This window comes from Anser brachyrhynchus (genome assembly GCF_964034855.1).
Source record: "Anser brachyrhynchus genome assembly, chromosome: 7".
Classification (NCBI taxonomy): Eukaryota; Metazoa; Chordata; class Aves; order Anseriformes; family Anatidae; genus Anser; species Anser brachyrhynchus.
The window spans coordinates 35,484,378-35,506,762 of record NC_137701.1 but is presented as its reverse complement, the minus strand read 5'-3'; the positions used below and the strand labels follow the sequence as shown (position 1 = coordinate 35,506,762).

The window sequence follows — 22,385 nt, the reverse complement described above, 5'->3', positions numbered from 1 at the left end:
AGACTGGAATCTATTCTCCTGCATTTATACACAAGGAGACCTCTTCATACCGAAGAGAAAAATGAATAAGAAGGGAATCCAAAAAGCTCACATTGGGAGCAATTGGGAAGCAGGCAAAGGCAGATGAAGGAAAGTCTGAGCACAGGGGTATGATTGCATATCCATCACCTTCAGGAGCACAAGCACTTTTGGATTGAAGACTAAATCCAGACCTTCACATCTTCTTCATCTGCTTTCAAAAAACAAATGAGCAGCGCTCTCCGTTTCTTCCACACACACATTCAGAAAGAGACTTTCCCACTTGTAGAGATGTTCATTTTAATTGCCTCCATCCAAGGAAGGCATGGATCAGCTGCGCAGTTCTCCAGACTTCTGCATCCAGGAGACAAGCTGATCTCAAACTCTACCGCATATTGGTTTTGATGATATTGACAACAAATTTGGAAAGCTGACTCCTTTTGTACTTTCATTTATCACATGAGATTTCTACTTCCAATTAACATCTCTTGTCTTTTTATTTGGGGTTGGGGCAGGAAGGAAAAGAAGGGAGAAGGCTTAAATCTCTCTTCTGAGTCATTATACAACACTGCATTTTAATTACATGATGGGCTGACTTTGGCTTTCTCTTTAGATAAGCCAGTATCAAAACAGTCTTTCAAAAGGCAAAGGCTTGTCCAAGTTTACTCTGCTACGGTATTACCAAACCTTCGTTAATTTTTATTGCTATTGAGTGTGCTATATGCTCCTTTTTTTTTTTTTAATGTCCATTTTTCTTTGCTTCCATGCATGGAACTCACTGGAAAAGAATTTATAAAAATATGTCCAATATATGTGTAATCTTTTCTTTTTTTGATACTTTACCGTTTTCTTTAAAATAAAATCCTTTGAATCCTTTTTTCTTTTAAACACATGAATTCACTGCTCAAAATCCCAATAAATGTTGATTTACAAGTCCTGAAGTTGAGATTTAAGACCAATATCAGTGCTTATGATTCCAACTCATCAGAATAACAGGACTAAACAACAGCTGTGATTTAATTCTAACCTGAAAGATAACCCATTAGTAAAAAAAAGACCACTTTCTGAATGATTTTTGAGACACTCTACAGCCTTTGACATGTTCATTTAGAGATTACAACATGGCATAAATCCAATTCACCTGAATGCTAACATAAGCACAACTTTTCTAGAGACCATGCAAGGGGAGTGACAGACAGAATGAGATAAATATTAGACTTTTAAGGATAAGAGGATGCATTTTACAAAGAAGTCTCATGCATGGCTTAACCTGCCTTTCAGCATTGAGCTTTGCAAACCTGTACCGTTTTTGGAAAGTTCAGTCAAATAAATGAAAGGAAATAAATCTGAGTGCACATGGTAAACCCAAAGAATAAAATCCAATCCTACTGTGCTCCAACTGAAGGTGTTGTTGCTAGCAATGGCTCTTTTCTCCTCACTGATTTTTAAATTGTAATGTAGAAGCAATGTAACCGTTGAAATGGGGAATATTAGATAAAGTAGGTTGGGTCTCCTGCTTTGAAAACTAACTCATTTTGCTAAGGGTATTTTAAATTAGTTTGAATGAAAGACAAACAAGAAAAAAAATTTTACGAAGTTAAAAGGTAAGGTTATAGGTGGCATCCAGCGTAAAACTGAGCCTACTGGCCACGTCAGACTCACGGAAGACTCTTTCCCATTTTGGAGGACATGCCTGCCGCCTTCTCCCCGATAACCAGCTTCCCACTCCTCTTCCTCCCTTAGGCTGACGCTCTATTTAATTCCAGCACTGGCTGCTCTTTTCCCCTTACGATTCCCAGGAGCAACATGCTTCTTGTCCCTAGAAAAATACTGCTCCTTTTCCCACTTCCTTGAGCCGTTCTATATATTCTGTGAAATGTAGATCAGAAAATGCACAGGCTATTTTAATCAAAAATCCAAATATATTCTAGGGCTGTGCCAGTTTATATTCACTCTGCACTGACTACAATCCTCCAGTGAAAGTCTTCAGAAATAAGCCAAGAACAAAAAGAAACCAGCTGCATTAAGAAACACACATACAATCTCATTCTTTTGAAAAACCAGGTGGGTATAAAGACCCACCATTCCCAGCATGATAGCCAGAGGGAGTGGATGGACCAGTGGGGCTCCATAAAAGAGTTTCCTCTCTTTGACAGCAATTTGATTGACAACTATTTCTATCAGTTGATTTCCATCAGTATTACTTAAAAGCTTGATTTTTTGCTTTTTTGCCTGAGTGTCTGCTCAAATTGAGTTGCTTTTAGTCTTGTGACTATGCCTTCACTTTTTACTACAAAGCTGTAACAGGGAGGAAATGAGGGAAGATTTCGAGTGGAGAGGAAGAAGCAGCACAGAGGTAGGCTGCTTTTACAGCCCTCTTTGACAGGTCCTCGATGTCTAAGTTTCATCTTTCACCTACCTGCGTGCTGCATGGCAGTGGACCACAAAGCAAGAAACTGGAAGGACGCAGTCGTGTCTTTCCACACACACTTGTCTCAGCTCTGAGAGTAATCGATTCTCCCTAATTCTCCATGTTTTTCTGCTGCTTTGGCCAGGTACTACCACTCTCTTCATTCACGGACCATCTGCAGTAGTTTCTCAAGCCTCTCCATCTCTTTGACGTTGTTTTGTTTCTTTTCGGCGTCATCTTAACGCTCTCAATTTAATTCATCTCTTTATAGTAATGCATGAATCATATAAAGTTCTTCAAAAGCAATACTCACTACCCACCGTACCTTCTTGAACTCTGCCATTCTTTTATATGCTAATTAACATCCTTCTCTTTATGAACTATAAGGTGTCTTTTTCTATGAACCTTTTAAATGCCAAAATCCTCACACAGCACAGCCTCCAAAAAGGTGCAGATAGCCTGGACAGGGATTCCTTGTTCAGGAAAGGGATAAAAAAAATTTAAAAAAAAAACCTCAGATTATGTCTACAATAAATGAACACAGCTGCTAGGCCTGTCTTTAAATACCAGACAGCCTTCTGACTGTGCTCAATAATTGACTTTGTAATGGTATTTTCTACATTCACATAGAAAAACTGTTTTTTATGTACTTATTTCCCTTGGAAAAACAGTAGTCATCTTTTGGGGATGAGGGGAAAGGCAGAAGTCAGGGAGGGAATGGTGGGAGGGGGAGGCAGTATCTCTCATTCAAGTAGCAGCTTATTTATTACATTTGTTCACATATTTTAAATTCCTGTGTTCTTCTCAATCTACAGAATAAACTTGAAAAAGCAATCAAGTACTAATCTGGAAGCCTCTGAAACATTGCACATTTCTTTAGCTGTTATATTGAATCTATCCTTTATAAATGCGACTACAGCTGTTCCCAGCACCAGTGTCTGCTTCAAGTTGAAATTTTACTATTTGCTGTTATTTTCAGGTTATTGCTACCAGCAGGAGATAATAAATTGGGTTCTAAAGTATCTTGTTTCTCTATATATTTTTACTGAGGTAGTGATTTGGGGGTAGAGTGGAAGAGGAAATCAGTTCTGATACTACTTGCATAATGTAATTTTAAGCCAATAAATAAATTATCTGTGAATATAGTCACATCGGCATGTACTTGCTGGCATACATACCAATACTATGTTAAAAAGCAATGATGGCCAGTCAGAGAGAGAAATATATAGGGTTGCATTTTGGTTGCAATTATTACTTTCAAATTTGGTTTTTCACTCCTCAGGAGGTATCTAACACTTTCTTCTTTTTCTTTTTTTTTTTTTTTTCCTGGACCTTAACTTAATTTCCCCTTCAGAATGAAAAACAAATGTTTCTGATATAAACACCCAAATGAGACATTTCTAAATATCAGTAATGTATCTGGAATACATCAGGATTATCTCCTACATACTGGCAGGGCCTTATACAAGTTAATGTTCAATTCTTAAGGCAATACAATCAGATATTTACTGTATCTTATGGCAAAGCTGTGCCTAATTAAGGATAACCAGGGTACAGGAAAGTGATGCCATATCTTTGTAAAAGTTCTTGCTGCCTTTGCCAGGACTTACGAACCAAAGATACTTGGATCGATATGAAGGGAAATTACTTGAGAAAATCAGGAATGAATGATTCTTTATAAAATCACTTACATGTGTATAACACAATAGGGATAAACCAGCACAACACTGGTAAGTAAGTTCTCCAATCTGAAAGCCTTGTTTTTATAGTGGAAACAAAGAATCAGACAAAGGAGATGTGTTGAATGTAATTAAACTAGCCCAGAAACAGCACCAACCCTAGCCATTGTATCACTTCATCAAAAAAGCTTAATGCACCCCATCCCTGATGGAAAGGATCTTTTCATGCTCCTAAAAAGAATCAATTAGTTTGGAAGCCACAAGGCACAAGTCCTATTATCAATTAAAAGACAAGAAACAAAGTATAAATGGAAGGCTAATCACAGCATGAAAGAAGGTTAATAGCGGATTGCCAAGAGCAACAATGGCTTAATGTATTTCAGGACACTAAAGATCCTGGGAATTTTACCGAAGTGACATAAACTATTAGCACTTCGTGTTCAGAAAGTTCAGAACTTTGTTCCGTGAATGCTGGACCACAGCATCCCAGCGATACGAATCTGGTGGAAACTTGCCCAGTATCACAAACGAAGTGCCACTTTGGAGGTGTCAGTGATGCTCGCTGGGGACAGGTGTCCCAAGGGCAGCTCACGCAGAGCTGTGCCAGCTCTGCAAGCTCCATTTAGCTCAAATGTATCCTGTTGCAGGACCAGCATCCCTGTCACCGTCTTCTTCGTCACCTCTCTCCACACCCTTCGGGGTGCAACAGCATGCACGTAAATCCGTCCATTTCTTTCATCTGAATGAGCAGCATTGTTTGAGCACACTGCAGCTCCCCTGCCTCATAACAACAACGGAGCAAAATAACTCAGAAGAAAACAAGGATTCTGAATAAAATTAATCCAGCTCCAGCGGCAGGAAATAATGACAAAATACAAAAACATTTAATATCTTAAATTTGAAAGATAAAAACCTGAACTAAAACCTAGTATCTCATGCGAAATGACTGGACAGCACATTATTTGCTGCATACCGAAGCCAGCTATGTAAATAAATGTATTTATAAAGAGATAAATATTTCATGGGCATATCAAATAGCATGTTGACTAAAAAAGTAGGTTCTCTTAAATGTACCTTTCAGAAGATAAAATTCCTTTCATTGTCAAAATCTTTGTATATATTCCCTTTTTTTTTTTTTTAAACATTCTTTTCATTTTCCTTTAACTAGTTTCTAGACAAGAAAAAAAAATGAAAATAAAATACCTCTGAAACACATTAGGGAAAATGTGTTTTTCCCTAATGGATTCAAACTAAAATTTCTGAAATACACAACTACACAATACTGTCAAGCACCCCAAAGATCTGAATAAAATCATTTCCTCTCATGCTTCTAAAGGGTTTCCCCCGAAGAAGCCAGCTGTTACATATTTATTTTTCCATTATGTGAGTTTTATCTCGTAAATTCTGCTCAGCATTTGGTGAGCTTACAGATCAATAACTCGGCATCCCAGCAATATAAATCTGATGCAGACTTGCCTGAATATATTTTACACTTCAGAGGTATATTTCTCATCTCTTCAAGCCAGTTCAGTCATCCTGATGATAAATACCTAGTTTGGGGTGAGGGCGATTCTTGGGCATTCGGTTTGGTTTATGGGGTTTTAGTTCCACCTAAGAACTTGATTTCTGTGAATCAGACCACATGTTGCACTCTCCTGTTGCTGCATCATCAGCCCAGCCTGTCAAACAAAGCAGATTTTCACGCCACTGCTGACCATCAGCTCTCTCCCCTGTGGTCCTAGTCAAGTTTTCTCATTATTAATATTTTTACCTATTCCTTTTCAATTTCATAAACCAGAAGAGGACAACAGGATTTAAACATCAAAGTCCCTACATTCTAATTTCCATAGAGTAAATCAGTCTTCTCATTCCTGCAGCTTCACCAGCATAAATTTGAAAAAACAGTGTGCATTTAATATAGAGCTCATACTCCATACAGGGCTTGTGCTCATTCAAATAGTGCAGATCCTCCGCCAACTCCTACGGGCAGCTTATCTGCATCAATGCAGTCTTTTCCCAATAAATATGCAGGATGACAACAACCTGCACAACCAACTTATTGTGCTAAAGAATCGGACCTGGTGGTTTGCAGGACAGCTAGCACTCAAGAGGATGATGGCACACTCTAATAACACTCTGCTGATATTTCTCTCTTCCTGAAAGTACTTGCACATAGTTTATTGAACAGATGCCACATGTACCAATTTGAAACACTAATCCCCCAGAAGGCATGCATTGGAAGATCATGATTCAGAGCAGAACAAAAAACTTGCAGAAAAAAAAAAAAAACAAGTGCCATCCTCATTAGGAAACAGGGCATACAGAGCAAAGAAGGCAAAAATGCATATTTTAGAGCTAAAAGAGACAAAAAGCACAAAGAAAGGGATGAGAATAAATACAGAATAATACTGGATGTGAATGAAAGGAATCCTCAAATACTTCTCTGTGCAAGTCCAAAGAGGCCAGTAATTTCTGAAAAATAAAATGCAGTGCCTAAACATCTCCCATATGGGAATTCAAAATAGTCTGAAAAGTTTACTCATCAGGTAAGAAGGAATTAGACATTTCTGTCTATCAGAAGTAGGGAGGAAGCTCAATATTTTGTGGAAAAGAAGAAAGGATAAAGGGCATAAAACTAATTCTGAGACTCATAAGTAGGACTTACATGAGAATACAGGGGAACACCTTCTGGCCATTTTGGTTAATAAAGTGGATTGGAGCTTTAAGGAGTCTAAATGTGCTTTGCTGCTATGGCTATGAACATACACAACAGCATGTCAAGCAACAATAATAAACATATATAAGATAAACTGGTGGAGTTACATCCTAAAAAAAAAAAAAAGTTTTGGTACAGGCTGGAGAATTAGAGTGGAATGAGTAAAACAAAAAATTATGGATATTAACTGTTGACAGTTGAATAACTCTCAACAGAAAGAGGGTTTTAAAAGTAATAAAGACTTTTTCAAGAAATAGTTTTACAAGGTAACACTAAAAGGTATCTAAGAACAATGAATGTACAACTACCACATGGCTGCCAAAAAAGGCAAGTCAAAGACATAATTAATCAGCTGAATCTATTTAATCTGTCCTGAATTCTGAATTATACAAATGAAGAAAGAAGAAAGAAGGTATATTCAAATCAAAAATCACCTGAAGGAAAATTAACAATATCTATCTCTGCATATTTTAAGCAGAATCAAGTCCCGTTCTTCTTGCAGATTATTAGGAATTTTAACATGGTTATATCAGGGAAATGTAAGCTATCTTGTTGGGGGATTTTCAATAAAACTATAAATTACATGTTAAGATGGATGAGAATCACACAGGGAGGAATATTTGAAGAGCTATTAACTTTTAAAAGAAAAAGGATTTGAATAATATTTGGATTATGAAGGGCTCTAAACCTAGCGATTAGATTTATTAATCTGTACTACTCCAGAACAGGATTTTTCATGTTTCTAACATTAAGGGAAATGAATCGGTTACTTTGATCATTCACTGACATACCTACTATGGAAATCCTAGATCAAATAAAAACAAATAATAAATAAAATAAATAAATAAATAAAATAATAAATAAATAAAAATTGAAACTAATACAATAGAGATGATCATTAAGCGAACAAATAGTAAAAAAACCTCTAGAACCTTACACAGGTATGAGAATTAAATGTGGATTTTCAGATAGAAAATAACAAAGATTAAGAAGTTAGGAAAATGCAGAGATTTTTTAGTGAGATGGTAATAAGAGAGAAACTTTATTAGCCAAGAGTGCTACTCTGGGTAAACAATAAAGAAGACTCAAGGAAGAACAGCATTTCACAAAGGTCTTTTCAGTCCTATAATTAAAACTTAAGCAGACAGGCTCCAAAAGCATTATAAGAGAATTCCAAAAGTGAGAGGTAAATTGGATCTCATTCAAACAAGTAAGAAAGAAAAAATGTCAAGATATATAAAGCACAAATTTTATGAAAGAATGACAGGGCAGGCAGATCCCCGGTTAGAAAGTTACAGAAAATATGGAGAGAACAGCAATCCCAGTCACTAGGGACAGTAAGGGACGACTGATAACTAGTTCAGAGGAGAGAGAAGACGTTTCTGGAGAATTTTTTTTTTATAGAGGATGCCATCCCTCTGACTACAGACAAAGAGTTACAATCTCTAAATAAACCAAAAGGGAAAAATTAATTAGAAAACAAAAGGATATTCCCTGCTCTTCAGAGAAGGTAAAAAAATTCCTGAGGAAGAAGACCAAATATAGGAATTTCATGTTTACTAGCAGCATGAACACAGACACCATCCACAGACTCTAAAAGGAATGATACTTTCCGTATTAGTGGACTTGTTTACTGTGATTAAGTATTGCCAAAGTAGACAGGCTGCATAAACTGACCATTGTATAATATTCTTCCATGCTTTTACCATGTGTTTTTTCATAGTACCGGGGATTTTTAGTTGGTGATGTTCATCCAGATTAATTAAAATTTATTGTGGAAAAACAGATTTCAGATAGCATTTTATAGAAATCAAAAGAAAATAATAAAAAATATTTGTTAGCAGTGTTTAGCTTTGGAAATAAGTTAAAGCTCTTCATTTTTGCTTTATTTAACAGTTCCAGAGCTTCTATATGAGTGGACACACTTACATTAGAAAGAGGTATGAAGAAAGGTAACCACCACCACATCAACCGTTTGTTCCAAATATACTGTGTCTAGACACAAGAATCAGGGAGAATCCTGAGATGAAGGGAAGAAAGGGCAGATTGAGCCTGTACCTTCAGGTAGTTCACTGTGCACATTCTATGCTGCTTTTTGTGCAGAAATTGTCTCCTCTTTAAAAGTAACATCATTTCAGATATGTAGATTTGCTGCTTCTATCTCTGGATATCAAAAGAATAATGGCAAACCTGAAGTATTAGATGACCATCTTTCTGTGAAAATTAATCATTAAAGTTTAAATGTATTAAAATTCAATGAGATACTTAAAGAAAAAAAATAAGGAACTGTTTAAAGCTAATTATGTTAAAGTTCAGTCTAAATTAACAAAAGCCTCACAACTCAATAAAGATGTTGATTCCTTGGATGAACAGAATAGCTAGCATTAAGAACAGCATAGTCTCGTAGTAAGGTTTTTATACATTGGCTTACCTACATAAACATAAATACAGACAACTGAGTGATACAACATTTAACACATTTACCACGTTTTACCTGTCAGCTTCATCTAGATGTAAGAGTCTCAGAAAGCAACAATATTATAAACAACTTTAAAGATCAGAAAACTTTCTGCCTCCAAATACTAGAATGTCAAAAACTCAGCTAAAGCTGATACATGAAAATGTAGTTCAATTTATTCATTGTAATGCAAAAAAAAAAAGCTACGAAATTTTTTTTTTTTTCATGTCAGTGGTAAAGAGAAATATAATTTTTTTTTCCTCTGTCTGGTCATTCAGACCACCATGAACTCTTTGATAAACGTGAAAAGCTGCTTTTTTCCTCCTCACTCATCGCCCAACATTAGAAGTGTAGAATTCCTCCATAATGTCTAACGAATATGTTGGACATTCACTTGGGTCAGGGTAGGGATCTCTTCGTTAGGACTTGTCTTTCAGTAGCAAGATATGAGATCTTATCAATGCATTTCTGATAGTAATACTTGAGCGAAAGTTTTCTATTTCCAGTATCTTCACGTTGGAATTTTATAATCAAAATATAGAAAGATATCAGTAGACTTAGTCCTCTGAGTAACTGATACATAGAAGCTCCAGAAAACAGGGGATCATATCTAAATATACACATTTTAATAAAAGAAGAAATAGATGGGAAGACTAAAGAAATGAAAAATAAGAGAGAGATCCTTAGGGGATAAGAGAGCTTTGAGCAGTATGTAGAAGTACATCACAGATGGTACCTGTCTCCAACTATGATTCAACATATTTTATCCAAGAATGCTGCTGGAGAGACCACAGGACAAAATCTTTTTTCACATATGTCATTGTGCCTAGGTCCAAATTCTCACTGGAAGTAACCAGAAGAAAAACAACTGTGATGGATGGTAATATTCTATTAGACTCGCTTGTTTGATTTCTGAATGATCCTTTTAAGGGCATTCAAGAGGTGAAGAAAGAAAAATAACTGTACTTTTTATGGTAGCAATTAGACTTGTATTTGCTTATACATAGAAGAATCAAGTTCCTCATCTTCTCCCCATCACTGACAAATGGTACAATAAAATATCAGATGCACTAGTGATGAATAAAAATTTTCTGACAGTTCAGATTGCCAGAAAAGGTGCAAGATGTCACTCCTTATTTAGTCAAAGAACAAAAGTTGATCAGCTAGTAAATGAGACATTGAATATTACTAGATAGGGAGGGATAATAAGGAAGGTTTTCCCTCTTTTCTTTTGTATGTAACTGTGCTGACAGTAAATGCATTCTCACTTTCTAAGGACTACTGCAAATCACAACTGCCTTGGTAAAGCAGGAAAATTTTATACCTTGCACAATGTTACGTTTGTTTTTTCAGTTGCCTGCATGAAAAAACTGTATTTGTTTCTTAAAAAGAAAGGGTTAGAATTATACAGACAAGGAAGAAGTATCTCAATTTTTCCCTGCTGTTGTGGGGAGGGCTTGAGATTTTTAAGTTATATTGAACCATGAACAAAGGAAAAACCTGCATGTGATCGTATACTGGATATACAGTACAAATTATGTTATTAATTATTTTGGTGTAAGGGTCTCAGATGACCTCCCCTAGTTTTCTAGGGTAATTCACAATACTGGCAAAGAATAAAGAAGCACAAATGAAGTCAGTTAAAGTTTACTGCTTGTCAACTTGCCATACAGTGGCCACATGGACTACAGAAGCAGTGAGAAGGATGAAGACAGTCAAGAATGTTACATAGCTGTCATCAACAGCACTTTTCTTACTATGAAAATCATATACATCACAAACTTGTGCAGAACAACAGAGGGGGTTCTGTGTTGGCAAAGCAAGGTGGTGCCAGATGTTTGGAAGAGGTGAAGCAACAACTATGCATGGCCTGAATAGATATTAATAGAGGTCTGGCTTTCTACAACCTCAGAGTCTGTGCAGGATGCTAGGACACAACTGGGCACACAGGAAACGTTTGCTTTGACTTTGTAAGTAAATAAATCTAAGATATGATGTTGTGTTCTTATTGTCTTACCATCTCTGCTCAAAAGCATATTCTGCAAGAGCACTACATACAGTAAATAAAACAGCCTAAGATGAATTATTCATCATGCATCCGTATCTACTCATTATTCTTCTAAAAGGAAAATAACTCACTTCCAGAATCCAAAAACTGTCTGTCTGCTCAGAAGTTGTGACAATATTATTTTTGATTTCCCCTTCAAAACACAAGAAAGATCGTGTATCAGTTTGAAGCAGAGGCTAAAGCCGTACCCAGAATGGAGTGTGACATCTCTTTTTTTATACTCTGACCCAGGACTAACACCACAGATAAATGCATTCAGGCCAGCCTGAATAAATGCATTCATACCAGGAGGCCAGACTACCTGACAAAAAAAAAAAAAGGAAAAAAACTGAAGTCCGAGGAAAAAGAATTTAGCTCCTCTGTTCTTCAAACTTCCCCCATACAAGTATACATACAGAACTGGCAGCAGTTCACCCCTAGAAGGCTTTGGCTCCAGACAGTTCCCCACCCCAGGATCCTGCGGATCAAGCCCAAGTAACACCTCCCTCGGTAAGTATCGATACAAGGGGGGCATCAGCTAGCCAAGCCTTCTATGGACTATATGGCAAGGATTTGTTTATTTATTTGCTTTTCTGACTGAGATCAATGTGTGCCAGACATTTCAGAATGGCTTTACGCACATACCTTCCTTCAGTCGGTGCATCTCAACTTCGACAGTGATTTGGACGCAGTAGACCTCGCGGGTTTGTATGCCACCTCCACAGAGGCCCGCATGCTTATGGTGGCGAGGGTCCTGCTGGTCAAGGAGGAGAGACACTTGGCAAGCTTTCCATTCAGAAGTCCTCCAGGAAAACCTTTGGAAAGAAGAGAGACCAGGTGAAACAAGAGCAGGTGGTAGTTTATTACATAACAAAATACAATTGGTTTAATATTTATAGGAGCACTCCCCTGTTCAAAACAGAGGATGTTTTGAAACATTTTGAATGTTAAATTTACAAAGGTTAAATATTCCTTATTAGCCTATAGTACTCATGTAAACTTTTCACACAGCACTAATCTCTGAAGTGTTCTCAAACACTAAATCATCCTGAAACACCTTTGAGCAGGATGCAAAAAAGGAACAAAGATTAAGAGGTTCGATTAATTGTGAAAACAAGTTTTCAAACACGTGGCTGAAACCACCAGACTGCCTCTCTCTGCCAAGAGCTGAACATGTCATTCTGAAATGCACTTATAGCTAAAACCTTACATGTCCGTCAATGGAGTTTCAAGTACCAGGCAGCTATTCTCTAGGAGACAGCTTTGCAAAGGCCTAGGGTACTATCAATTTCTTCAAGGGATTGCCTAAGGTAACTCAGTTCTCTTGTTTTTCTTTCCAGAGGTTGTGATATGCAGCAAATTCTATTTTCATCCTATATTTAATTCATACCTAAAGAGCATCAACAGTTTAGAAGAAAGGAAAACATTCTTAATTTCCAAGAAGAACAAATTAAAACCATAGGGAAAGTAGTATTGTGTAGCAACAGAAATAAAAAAAATATTTCCCATCATGTCTGAAAACATGGAGCATTTTTCTAATGCAGCAGTTTTTACAGACATAATTCATTTTAATTAGCAGGTCACAGTATCAGTGGAGTAAGAGCCCAAAGTTCTTCTTCAGCTTCCTGAATGCGAATCTTAGCAAATATTGGTTTTGTAACCAATCTCTACGCTTCTGCTGCTTCATACCTTTGCTCCTCTATATTCCATAGTTTACTTTTTCTGTACAAACTTACCTGTTTTAAAATACATAAAATAATTTCCTTCTCTTAGCCTCAAGACAAATACTCTCTCTTTCTAGGACAGACATACACTTGTTAAAACTATGTATGTTTGCGGGCTGACTGATCACTCTAAGTTCGAGCACAACGGGGTGTCCCTGAAGAAGGAGCCTTTCCCCTTGTATTCTGGGTATTCTCCATCACAAATATCTGTGCCCTGACTATAGCTATGGCAGGGACACATGCATCTCAAAATTGCATGAAAAATAACTGCATTAGTTTGCCTGAGCACACATCAATGTTCTCATAACATCTTGCACTACAAATATAAGCATAAGAAGAATTTCATTTCTAGCCACAGAGCACTTATGAATTTTGTAAAATACTAATGGAAAACGTTTGTGAATACTGCTAATTACTTTTAATTTACAGGTATTTTTCGGATGAGCTGTCATGCCCTCTTAAATAATATACAGAATCACGTGCAAATTTGGATACACTCACAGGGTTTACTACTAGCCCAGAAAACAATAAAGAATACACTTTTCATATGACGAGCATGAAATAATTGAAATCGCACAACATATAAAGTACAGCCATGAATTTTTCTTATAGTAGTTCCTCCTGTGGAATTCCTAATCACTTTTTTGGGGATGTAATGTTAAATACAACCTTCCTGTTATAATAAAGACAATGAAAACCGCTCTTCATCAAGCACTGGGTAAACAAATCTCCTCCTCCACAGCACTTCAGGACATCGTGCTACTCAGGCCTGTATTTTCAAAGATAGAAGCCTAAATATAGAACACACTCATCTTTCCTCAGCCACGGAAATACTTGTTTTAGGGTGGTATTTCTTAAAACAATAACTGACTAAAGAAAAACTCATTATCAAGAGCTGGCCTAGGGAGTCAGCTGTGAATTCTGGGTCCTAAAGACTCTTTTCCAAAGGTGTGAGCACCTGCTTCTCCAATTCAGCGTGAGCTGTGGGAGTTAACACCTAGGAAAATTAGGCCATCAATGATTAAAATTATGCAAAATAACTAAATCTGAGCTCAGAGATAATTAAACCTCATCAGCTCCTGAATCTAAAAAAATCCCTTTAGACATCCACACGGAGTAACTGGATACCCTGCTCCACCGCAGAGCAGCGTTTAATGAGCAGCCACCAGGTGCGACCGCCAGCGCCTCCTCGTCTGTGAGCAGCTTTAAAGCCTAAATCCTTACCAGCCCAACTTGCTTGCTCCCAGCTGGGCATGCCCTAAGCTGTCTGGAGTTCTCCAGCGACAAAACCTGACCCCAACGTTAGCTGTTTAAAAGGTACACGTTCTCACAGCCATTAACAAGTCAATGACACCAGAAGCATATCCGACCTGCTGTTAGCCCACCGAGTCCTTGCAGAAGGGAGCAGTCACCCCAGGCAGCCTCGCAGGGCTCTGCTGGGTTTTATGCAGCGTGGCTGACACCTGGTATCAATTTGCCCATCTACGGGCTATTCTAAAGACAATGAGCATGAATATTACTTAATTACTCAATACCAATGAGTAAAAAACAGAGATTACTGGCTGGCAAATACCTGGTCTTTTTTTTTTTTTTTTTTACTTGTAATTTAACAACCTTCAGCTACTGCTCGTAGATTATTAGCGATATCCACAGATGCTTTACCACACACACATAATTTCTCCAAACTCCACAACCCAAGCCACCAATGCAACGCTGGGCATTACGTTGTTAGAGCAGGTGTGCTATATCAGCACTACGTTACTGCTGGGTCAATGCTACTCAGCCACCTCGCTCGCTGTCCCTAGAGGACCAAGAGCACGACGACGCTGGAAGTGAGAGAGCCATTTGAATCATCAAAGTTGGTCAGCTTCAGTGTACTCTTGTCACCCCTATAACAAAACCTGTGGGTGGTGATGATTTCAAATGTCAACAGATGGAACATCTCATTTTACCTCCTACCAATATCTAGGTAGGTTGTTTGATGCAAACTACAGTCCTAGCTGTGACACCTGTTTATCTATAGATCTGTTACTAACAAAAAAAAAAAAAAAAAAGGCTTTGTCTTTGTCTTCCCTATAGGCTTCTACCAGTTTTTTGACAATACTGTTTGAGTGACAAGAGATTTAGCTACTTCTAAAGATCAGCATACCTTGTTCCCAATGGTTAGAGTGCTAGTTAAATAATGACCAACATGGGAACCTCCAGAATCTACATGCAGCTATATCAGTTTGCTAAGAAAACTGGCAAGAAAGAATGACTAGAAACAATAACTAGGTGCTTGGGGTATCTAGGATGAAACTTGGCTGATAAAGCTGAGCAGCTTTTCATTCCAGTGCTCTGAATTTCACTGCTAACCAGAGTCAGCTGAGGAAGCTGAACAGCGGGTCCTGTGGGTGCTACTGTCAGAGCAAAGCGTGCCCTCACTGCAACGCCCAACAGCAGCCACAGGAGAAACGTCCAGCCTGGGGCTGACCAACCAAAGTTTCACCAGGGCTCGTTCCTGATCTGAGGAGAGGGAATCCAGCTGCCCAGCCAAACTGAGGTCATCTCTGTGTGCCCAAAACCAATGAAGTTTGAAGAGCCGAACAGCAATGCTGCCACCACGCTCAGTACAACACCAGCAGCCTACCAGCGTGGTTCAGCACGCTTCCTTTCAGGTCTTTCCAACTTCACACCAACGCTTTACCTTCAATTAGGGCACATGACGGGCCTCATCTACAAAGTGATACCATCACACTCATATCTCAGCTGTAACCTCAAGCCTTTTGCAAAAATCAGGTCTTAAAACTTTCCCATTTTCCATCATTTACCTTCTGAAAAGCTTTGAATTTCCAACAAAGCAAAGAGGTGTTTTTTTTTTTTCTAAATCCCTGTCTCGTAACATAGCAACCACAACCAAAATGAAAGATTTAAAGACATAATCATAATTCTGGAAAATCTATCTATTCCCTATGAACATGAAAGCTACACATCAGGGATAAAAATGATATAAAACATTGTTTTAAAACTGATGACTCAGTGACAGCTATGCAACAAACAAGAGCTCAATATCTTCCCAATTTATAGTAACCTCTTGGTCCCTTCAGTCTATAGGACTTATGCTCTTAGTGCTTACCCAAGTTTTATATCAGTATATGCCCATTCACTTTAATTGAACTACCCCAAATTTATATCACAATAAAGAAGGTAGAATCACCTTCCTTGTGTTTAAGCTTTTTAAACCCTTAATCTAATCCCTTCAGAACAAATAACCAAAAGTAAAACAAAACACAAAGCTCTGGAGTCCTATATGCACTTAAAATGTTTTATTTTCTTGCATTTAAACTATTGATTAAAGAATTTATTGTAAACTTCAGCCATAAAATTAAAAGGCCTTCCCATTAAAAGCAAATTTACATCAATCGTCCCGTACGTGTGATAGGACCTTAACTTGCTGCCTTGCCATGGATGGCAATATAAATTCACCCACCTTTCTGTTCTGAAAAAAAAAATAAATAAATAAACTAAGTACTGCCTCTTGAGCTGCTGCTTTTCCACGCGGGTGGATGAATGAGGTGGGGGACATAGTCTGTGAAATGCACGTTTGTTCAGGCATGAGGTGATCCTTGTCCCTGCACTGAAACTGGCCTCTAGAGAAACACTTTTCTCTTTGCTCAGAGATTTGCTCTTTCTCGCCAACCTTCTCACTGATTTTCTTTGGCTTGCCTGGAGCATGATTTTGAAAATCTTTACCCAGAGAATAAAACTTAAAGAAGTGGCTACAGGTCTTAAAATCAACAACAGCAGAAAAACAACTTTCCAGGGACTGGGAAAGTAAATAAGACTCTCACCGTAAAGATTTTAAGACTAACCTGATTAGGCAAATGCAAGCCAGAAAGACAAACAGACAGGTTTGTATTGAGGCTTGACAAATGAAGGAGAGCACTTTTCGTTCCTAATACTGACTCTCCTTAAATTCATCATCTTACGTGGAGTAAAAAGAAAAGAAAACGGTCTGATAACCCTCAGCAAAGCAATAAGTGATGCGGCATAAATTTAACGGCAAAAAGTACCATCTTGCTAGTTATTACACTGCAAAGATATGCAAAAATGTTCAGATAAGGAGATCTGGAGCATCAAAGGCTTCTTATATTATTTCATAAGGATTAAGATTACATCCTTCTATGGCTGCCAGCTACCGCTTTCCATTCTGAAGTACTTGCACTATCTTCATCACCAATTCCCAAACACCAAAACCGAATCATGAGGCTATAAACTGTAAAGTGGACAGACAACATCTTTTACCAGCTGCTGACACTTAAATAGCATGCTTTAAAATGTTTGTCGTCTTTTCATTATTACACACTTCCCAGAGCCTTACACCTGGTGTACCTGCAGCACGTACCACAATGTACCGCAATGTTAAAGCTTTTCATTCCTGCTCGTTTCTGCAGTATTGAACAACCAAATCAAAGTCCACTAACCAGACAGCTATCTCAAATTCTCCTCAGCACACAGAAGAAAGTGAAAGTAGTGTGCGTAGTGAAAGAAGGTCAGTCTATCACCTGTATTTTGAGATACTATATCTCTAGAAATAGCAATTAACTAAATACCAGAGATTTTTTTCTGTATTTTTTTGGTTAAGTGGCTCTATTAAACTGAGTCTAAAGACTAAAGTTATTGTTCTAGGATAGGTCATTAGACAGTTTATCCTACTTCACTCAGGTACTTCACTGGAGAAGTACCTGATTGCCTGAAGGATGGAATAGGCATAGGAATGTCAGGATGGGGAGGGTAAACCATGGCATAGCAGCAATATCCTGAAAGAACAGGTTTCCTTCTATAGCAAGAGTGGCACCATGAGAAAGTTATCAGTGTTATGCAGATTCTTACCTTTTGGGCTCTCCTGGCTCTACATCAAGCCTTTGCAATCGTTTGCACTTTCATGCAGTGCAATATCAAAGAGCAGATGAACTGAGAAACTAGGGACAGACACATGTCTTCTCACTCCCTGATTAACTACCAGCTGGCATACCCCAATCAGGTGTCACTTGCACCTACACTCCTATACAAAATCAGTGAGACAATGTGTTAATCTATTGTCTTTGAAATTGATGTGCATCTGGGCAGGAGCGAAAATCACTCTGTGAGAGTCTTTTCGTGGGATGTAATCAAGCAAAAGAATTTTATATTTATATATATTTATATATATATATATATATATCCTCTCCTCTACTAGCAGGTTGCATAAAAATGATCAGCATTTGATTTTGAATGAACTCAACAATATAGTGACGCTTTTACAGGTTACGCCTTCCGAAGAAATGTATCTTGCAAAGGCTTTATCAAAGATTGTGGCAGTAGCTGGCAAAACACCAGAAATTCATGACTTGATCACTGAATAGGCCTCCTATTAAACACATTCATTCACAGGGGGAGATTTGTCTACATGTATATAAAATCTTAACAATCTTGAAGCATTTTACAGTCAATCTCAGAACATGGGACGCAAAAAATTAAGCAATATTTTACTTTCTTTGCAAAGCAAACAAGCCCCCCTCTATGCTAGCCTGGCCAGGCACTACTGCACAGATTTAAAGATCAGAAAGGTGAATTCCCCACCTTATGCCAAAACAAAGATTGCCATAAACCAAGCTAATACGCAGGGATTGCTAAATATCCCAGTTTAAGAAGTATCCGGAGGGAAGCTGCGTAAAGACCAAGCTGTTACCTCTGATCAGTTCCCATTTTCCACAAGGAGGACTGTAATTTTTTATGGGGAGATTAAGGGGAATCATTAAAGCTTGTGTAAAAGTCATGATTGAAAAGCCAATAAAAGCACAGTCGTGGAGACCTGCCCAGTCTGCGCCGTTGAGGAAATTCTCTGAACCAGCAATTGGCATGAAAGCTCTTTCAGAGAACAAGAATATCTGGCTCTCGGTTTTTAAAATATGAAAACATAAGCTGTAGTCAGTGTAATTTACATTTATTTCTATATGCAAGTGTAATTATTGTAATAGCAATGATGATAACAGCAACAATTACGAGACTGCTATTAGCAATAAATAATACCACTAATCATAGTTAACAGTGATCAAATCAATGATCTTTCAGACAGATAGGAGCCATGATGTGTGACCCTCTCCATACATACGGACAGACACAGAGCAAGGAAGCTTTGCTTTGCACAATACCACCTCCAAACAGGGGGTTCTTCAGAAAACTTTGACAAAAGCACACAAATACCTGGGGCAGGGCTGCAGCAGCTCTCTCCCTCCTGCGCTGCACGCTTCCCTCTCTTCCAGCTCTGGGCAGAGCTTCCCGGTGCCCACTGCCACGCTCTGCACACCACGGCGCCGGCTCCGAAAGCCCGGGGCGAGCTCTCCCCAGCTGCAGGTCTGTGAGCAGGCACTCCACGCCGACCACTCGGACGTTTCACAGTCCTTAGCGATGACACAGGACTTGAAGGTCAAAGGGATGGCATCTTGCACGCACAGGCTGCGAGAAGAACACAGTCAAACAGCTGAGGAGATCTTACTAATTTTTTGTTTCCCCAGCCCAAAGCCCAGATATTTCACCCTAACTCATAAACCAAGAAATCCATGGTCATTTGGGGTGAATCAGAAGACTCACCTCAACACCAAATCAGTGAGGGTAAGAGGAGCTGCAATGCACATCCTGCATTTCCAGAGAGTTCTGGCTGCTATCTCGCGTGCTGAGTGGTTTGCAAATACTACACTTAATTTATTTCAAGTTACAACAGATGTAAAATGCACCACATTTGCACCCGTGCAGTTACAATTTCACAGTTTAACCAGGACTGAAAATAAAAGCCAAGCCCAGGAGAAGTGTTGCCACTGGTGTTCGCTCTCCTCCCTCCGCGCACAGAGCTAGCTGTCCAGCGTCTGTTGCCCTAGGTACCAGCGCATCCTGCTGAGCAACCCTGCTCTTTTAAAAAATAATTAGGCACATATTAATAAGAAATGTTTTTGTTCTGCGAGGTTGTTATCAAGCAAATGCTGTTAACTAAGGCCAGAGGGGTTTCCAACCTGACAAACCACAGGAGACCATGGGCATGCCGCAACCATACATGTACTTTTTGGGCTCGATCACATTACCCGAGCCTTCGTTAGGACAAAATCCTCATTCATTTTGTAACACAGCAAAACACAGCACGTGGCTCAATGCAATGGAAAAATGAATTTTGAGAGCTGACAACTGTAGACGTGAGAGACAGTGCTCTCCTGCCCTGCTCACTGTGGAAGGGACCAAGCAGAGCACAGCTGCTCCTGCTTCACCTCACTGCAGCTGGAGATCATCCACAAGGCCCCCAGGATTCTCCCAAAAAGGGTGAGAAACCATGGCTGTCTCCCAGAAACCACAGATAACTGATGTAACAGAGTTGGGACGGGTATAACAAAAGAGGACGGAGTTACGTAGGAGTAGAGATGTCACTGGAAAGCCACAAATGATCGGACAGGGGAAAGGGGAGAGGAATCAAAGGGGAAAAAAACCAAAAAGATGGAACCCAGAAAAAAAGTGTCACCAGGAAAAAAGAGCTAAGAATTTCTGATTTCTGCCTGGTGATACACTGATGATGCAAATCGCTCTCCGAAATTAAGACCGTACATGAACTCAGTGTGAACTCTCTTTAAATTCGCCTTCTCCAGCTTCCAGTTGCTCGCAGTCAGGCTTTTACCAGCTGTAAGGAGCAAATACATGTGCACTTAAAAGGTGTGAAATCTAGAGCTGGTGCCAAGGAACCAGTTATTACCTCACTTAATATTACTTATAACACAGTCTGACTAAGCTAACTTTCTCTACAGAAAATACACTGGGCAATCATTTCAGGATTGCACGGCAATCTCACGGGGGAGCAGAGAAGATAACGGGCATTCACTCGCTTCTCCTCCAATTTGGCAATCGGTCCATTTCTCACAGAGGTCAACAGGAATATTGCCGCGGATACGTGATCAGGTTTGACTACACCCTGAATCACTAGCATAATACAGCATTTAGTGTTTTAAATTTACACTTCTCTTTTTAAGTTTGAAGTGTAACTCAACACTTTTCGTCTCAGCTTCATCACCTAGAATAATAGTCTCACAGGTGCAGGGAGGATGAATTTGCTAAGGTTTATTTTAACAACTTCTTGAAGCAGAAACCTGCGATATGCCCCCAAATTATTCTTGTTTATATTCAAAAAAAAATTTCTCAAGCCTCTGTCACATGTTGAATGCAACTGATGGCATAGCTGCATCTGGTACAAAACATCAGTGCTATTGAACCAAGGACTGAAATGTGATAATCGTTATATCTGAACTTGAGCTAGCCCAGTGATTTTGACTCTTGGTTGGAGCATTAGGCTGGTAGAGTCATGCCAATTGTAACCTTCTTTCCTTTTTAATACTTTTATAACAGAGCTATCAGGTGAGCCACCAATGCCACAGTGTTGATAAGAAAGGATTCCTGATTTTGAGTAGATAAAATACTAGCAAATAGAAATCATTGTCCTGAGTGACTATACTAGAGTTAACCTAAGAACATAGCATGGAGTGCAAGTGATCTCATATTCAAAAGAATAATCAGAATTTGCTGTTCAGATACCAACAAGAAAACCCAAACCCATTTCTGGGGTTGCACCACTGCAAATGAGAAATTTAAGTCTGATCTGATCTGTGCTGAAATATCAAAGAAAACGAAGCCTTTAAAAATCTGCTTTGGGGTCTTCTTTAAAATGAGTATTGCTGGTCCCAAACCTAGACAAGACAATACCTACAACACCTGTTCCAATGGATTCAAACGTATGCCAACACTTGGGCTGCAAAAGACATCTCTGCCCAGCACACATCCTTGCTATGTGCAAGACTTGCAAGTATGCGAAGCCTGAATAGCTCATTCTTTCTCTGAAAATCCCTCCACCGCTCCTCCTATAAAAGGCTAAAGAGAACTTTGTTGACCTTCAGGTGAACAAGATGTGGAGCTGGCAATTTTCATCCTTCTGCTTGGGTAGATGTTTTTGAGGGAGAATTGCATGCAACAGCCAAACAGAAAGTGAATCTAATTAACTTGTACCACTCGTTCAGAGCCTCAAAGTCAAATTAACTGTGACACCGAGCAACACAAAAACACATGTAAAAACACAGCCCATCCTTTTGCATGAAATTCAGACACATTCTTTCATGTAACTGATGTATTCAGAACAATGTGATACAGATAAAACCCAGGTGTGTGAGACACTCGTTAATCTGAGCCTACAAACAAACCTCAGTGAGCAAACCAGCAGGGAAGGAAGGAAGTCCTGGGGATGGCAGCTACCTCATAAGCCCAGTTTTTTACACTAACTTTCCACTT

The 22,385-nt window shown here is 38.7% G+C and overlaps 1 protein-coding gene across 10 annotated transcripts in view; it reads right to left on the bottom strand.

Moving 5' to 3' along the window:
- Positions 1 to 22,385, bottom strand: part of THSD7B (thrombospondin type 1 domain containing 7B) — a 456,617-nt gene that overhangs the window by 180,156 nt on the left and 254,076 nt on the right. For all 10 annotated transcript variants that reach the window (XM_080600715.1, XM_080600714.1, XM_080600720.1 and 7 more), the window contains 2 exons: positions 19,278 to 19,529; positions 11,974 to 12,143 (listed from right to left, as the gene is read on the bottom strand). In XM_080600715.1, coding sequence (XP_080456841.1) covers positions 11,974 to 12,143; positions 19,278 to 19,529 — 422 coding nt within the window. The remainder of the gene's footprint in view (positions 1 to 11,973; positions 12,144 to 19,277; positions 19,530 to 22,385) is intronic.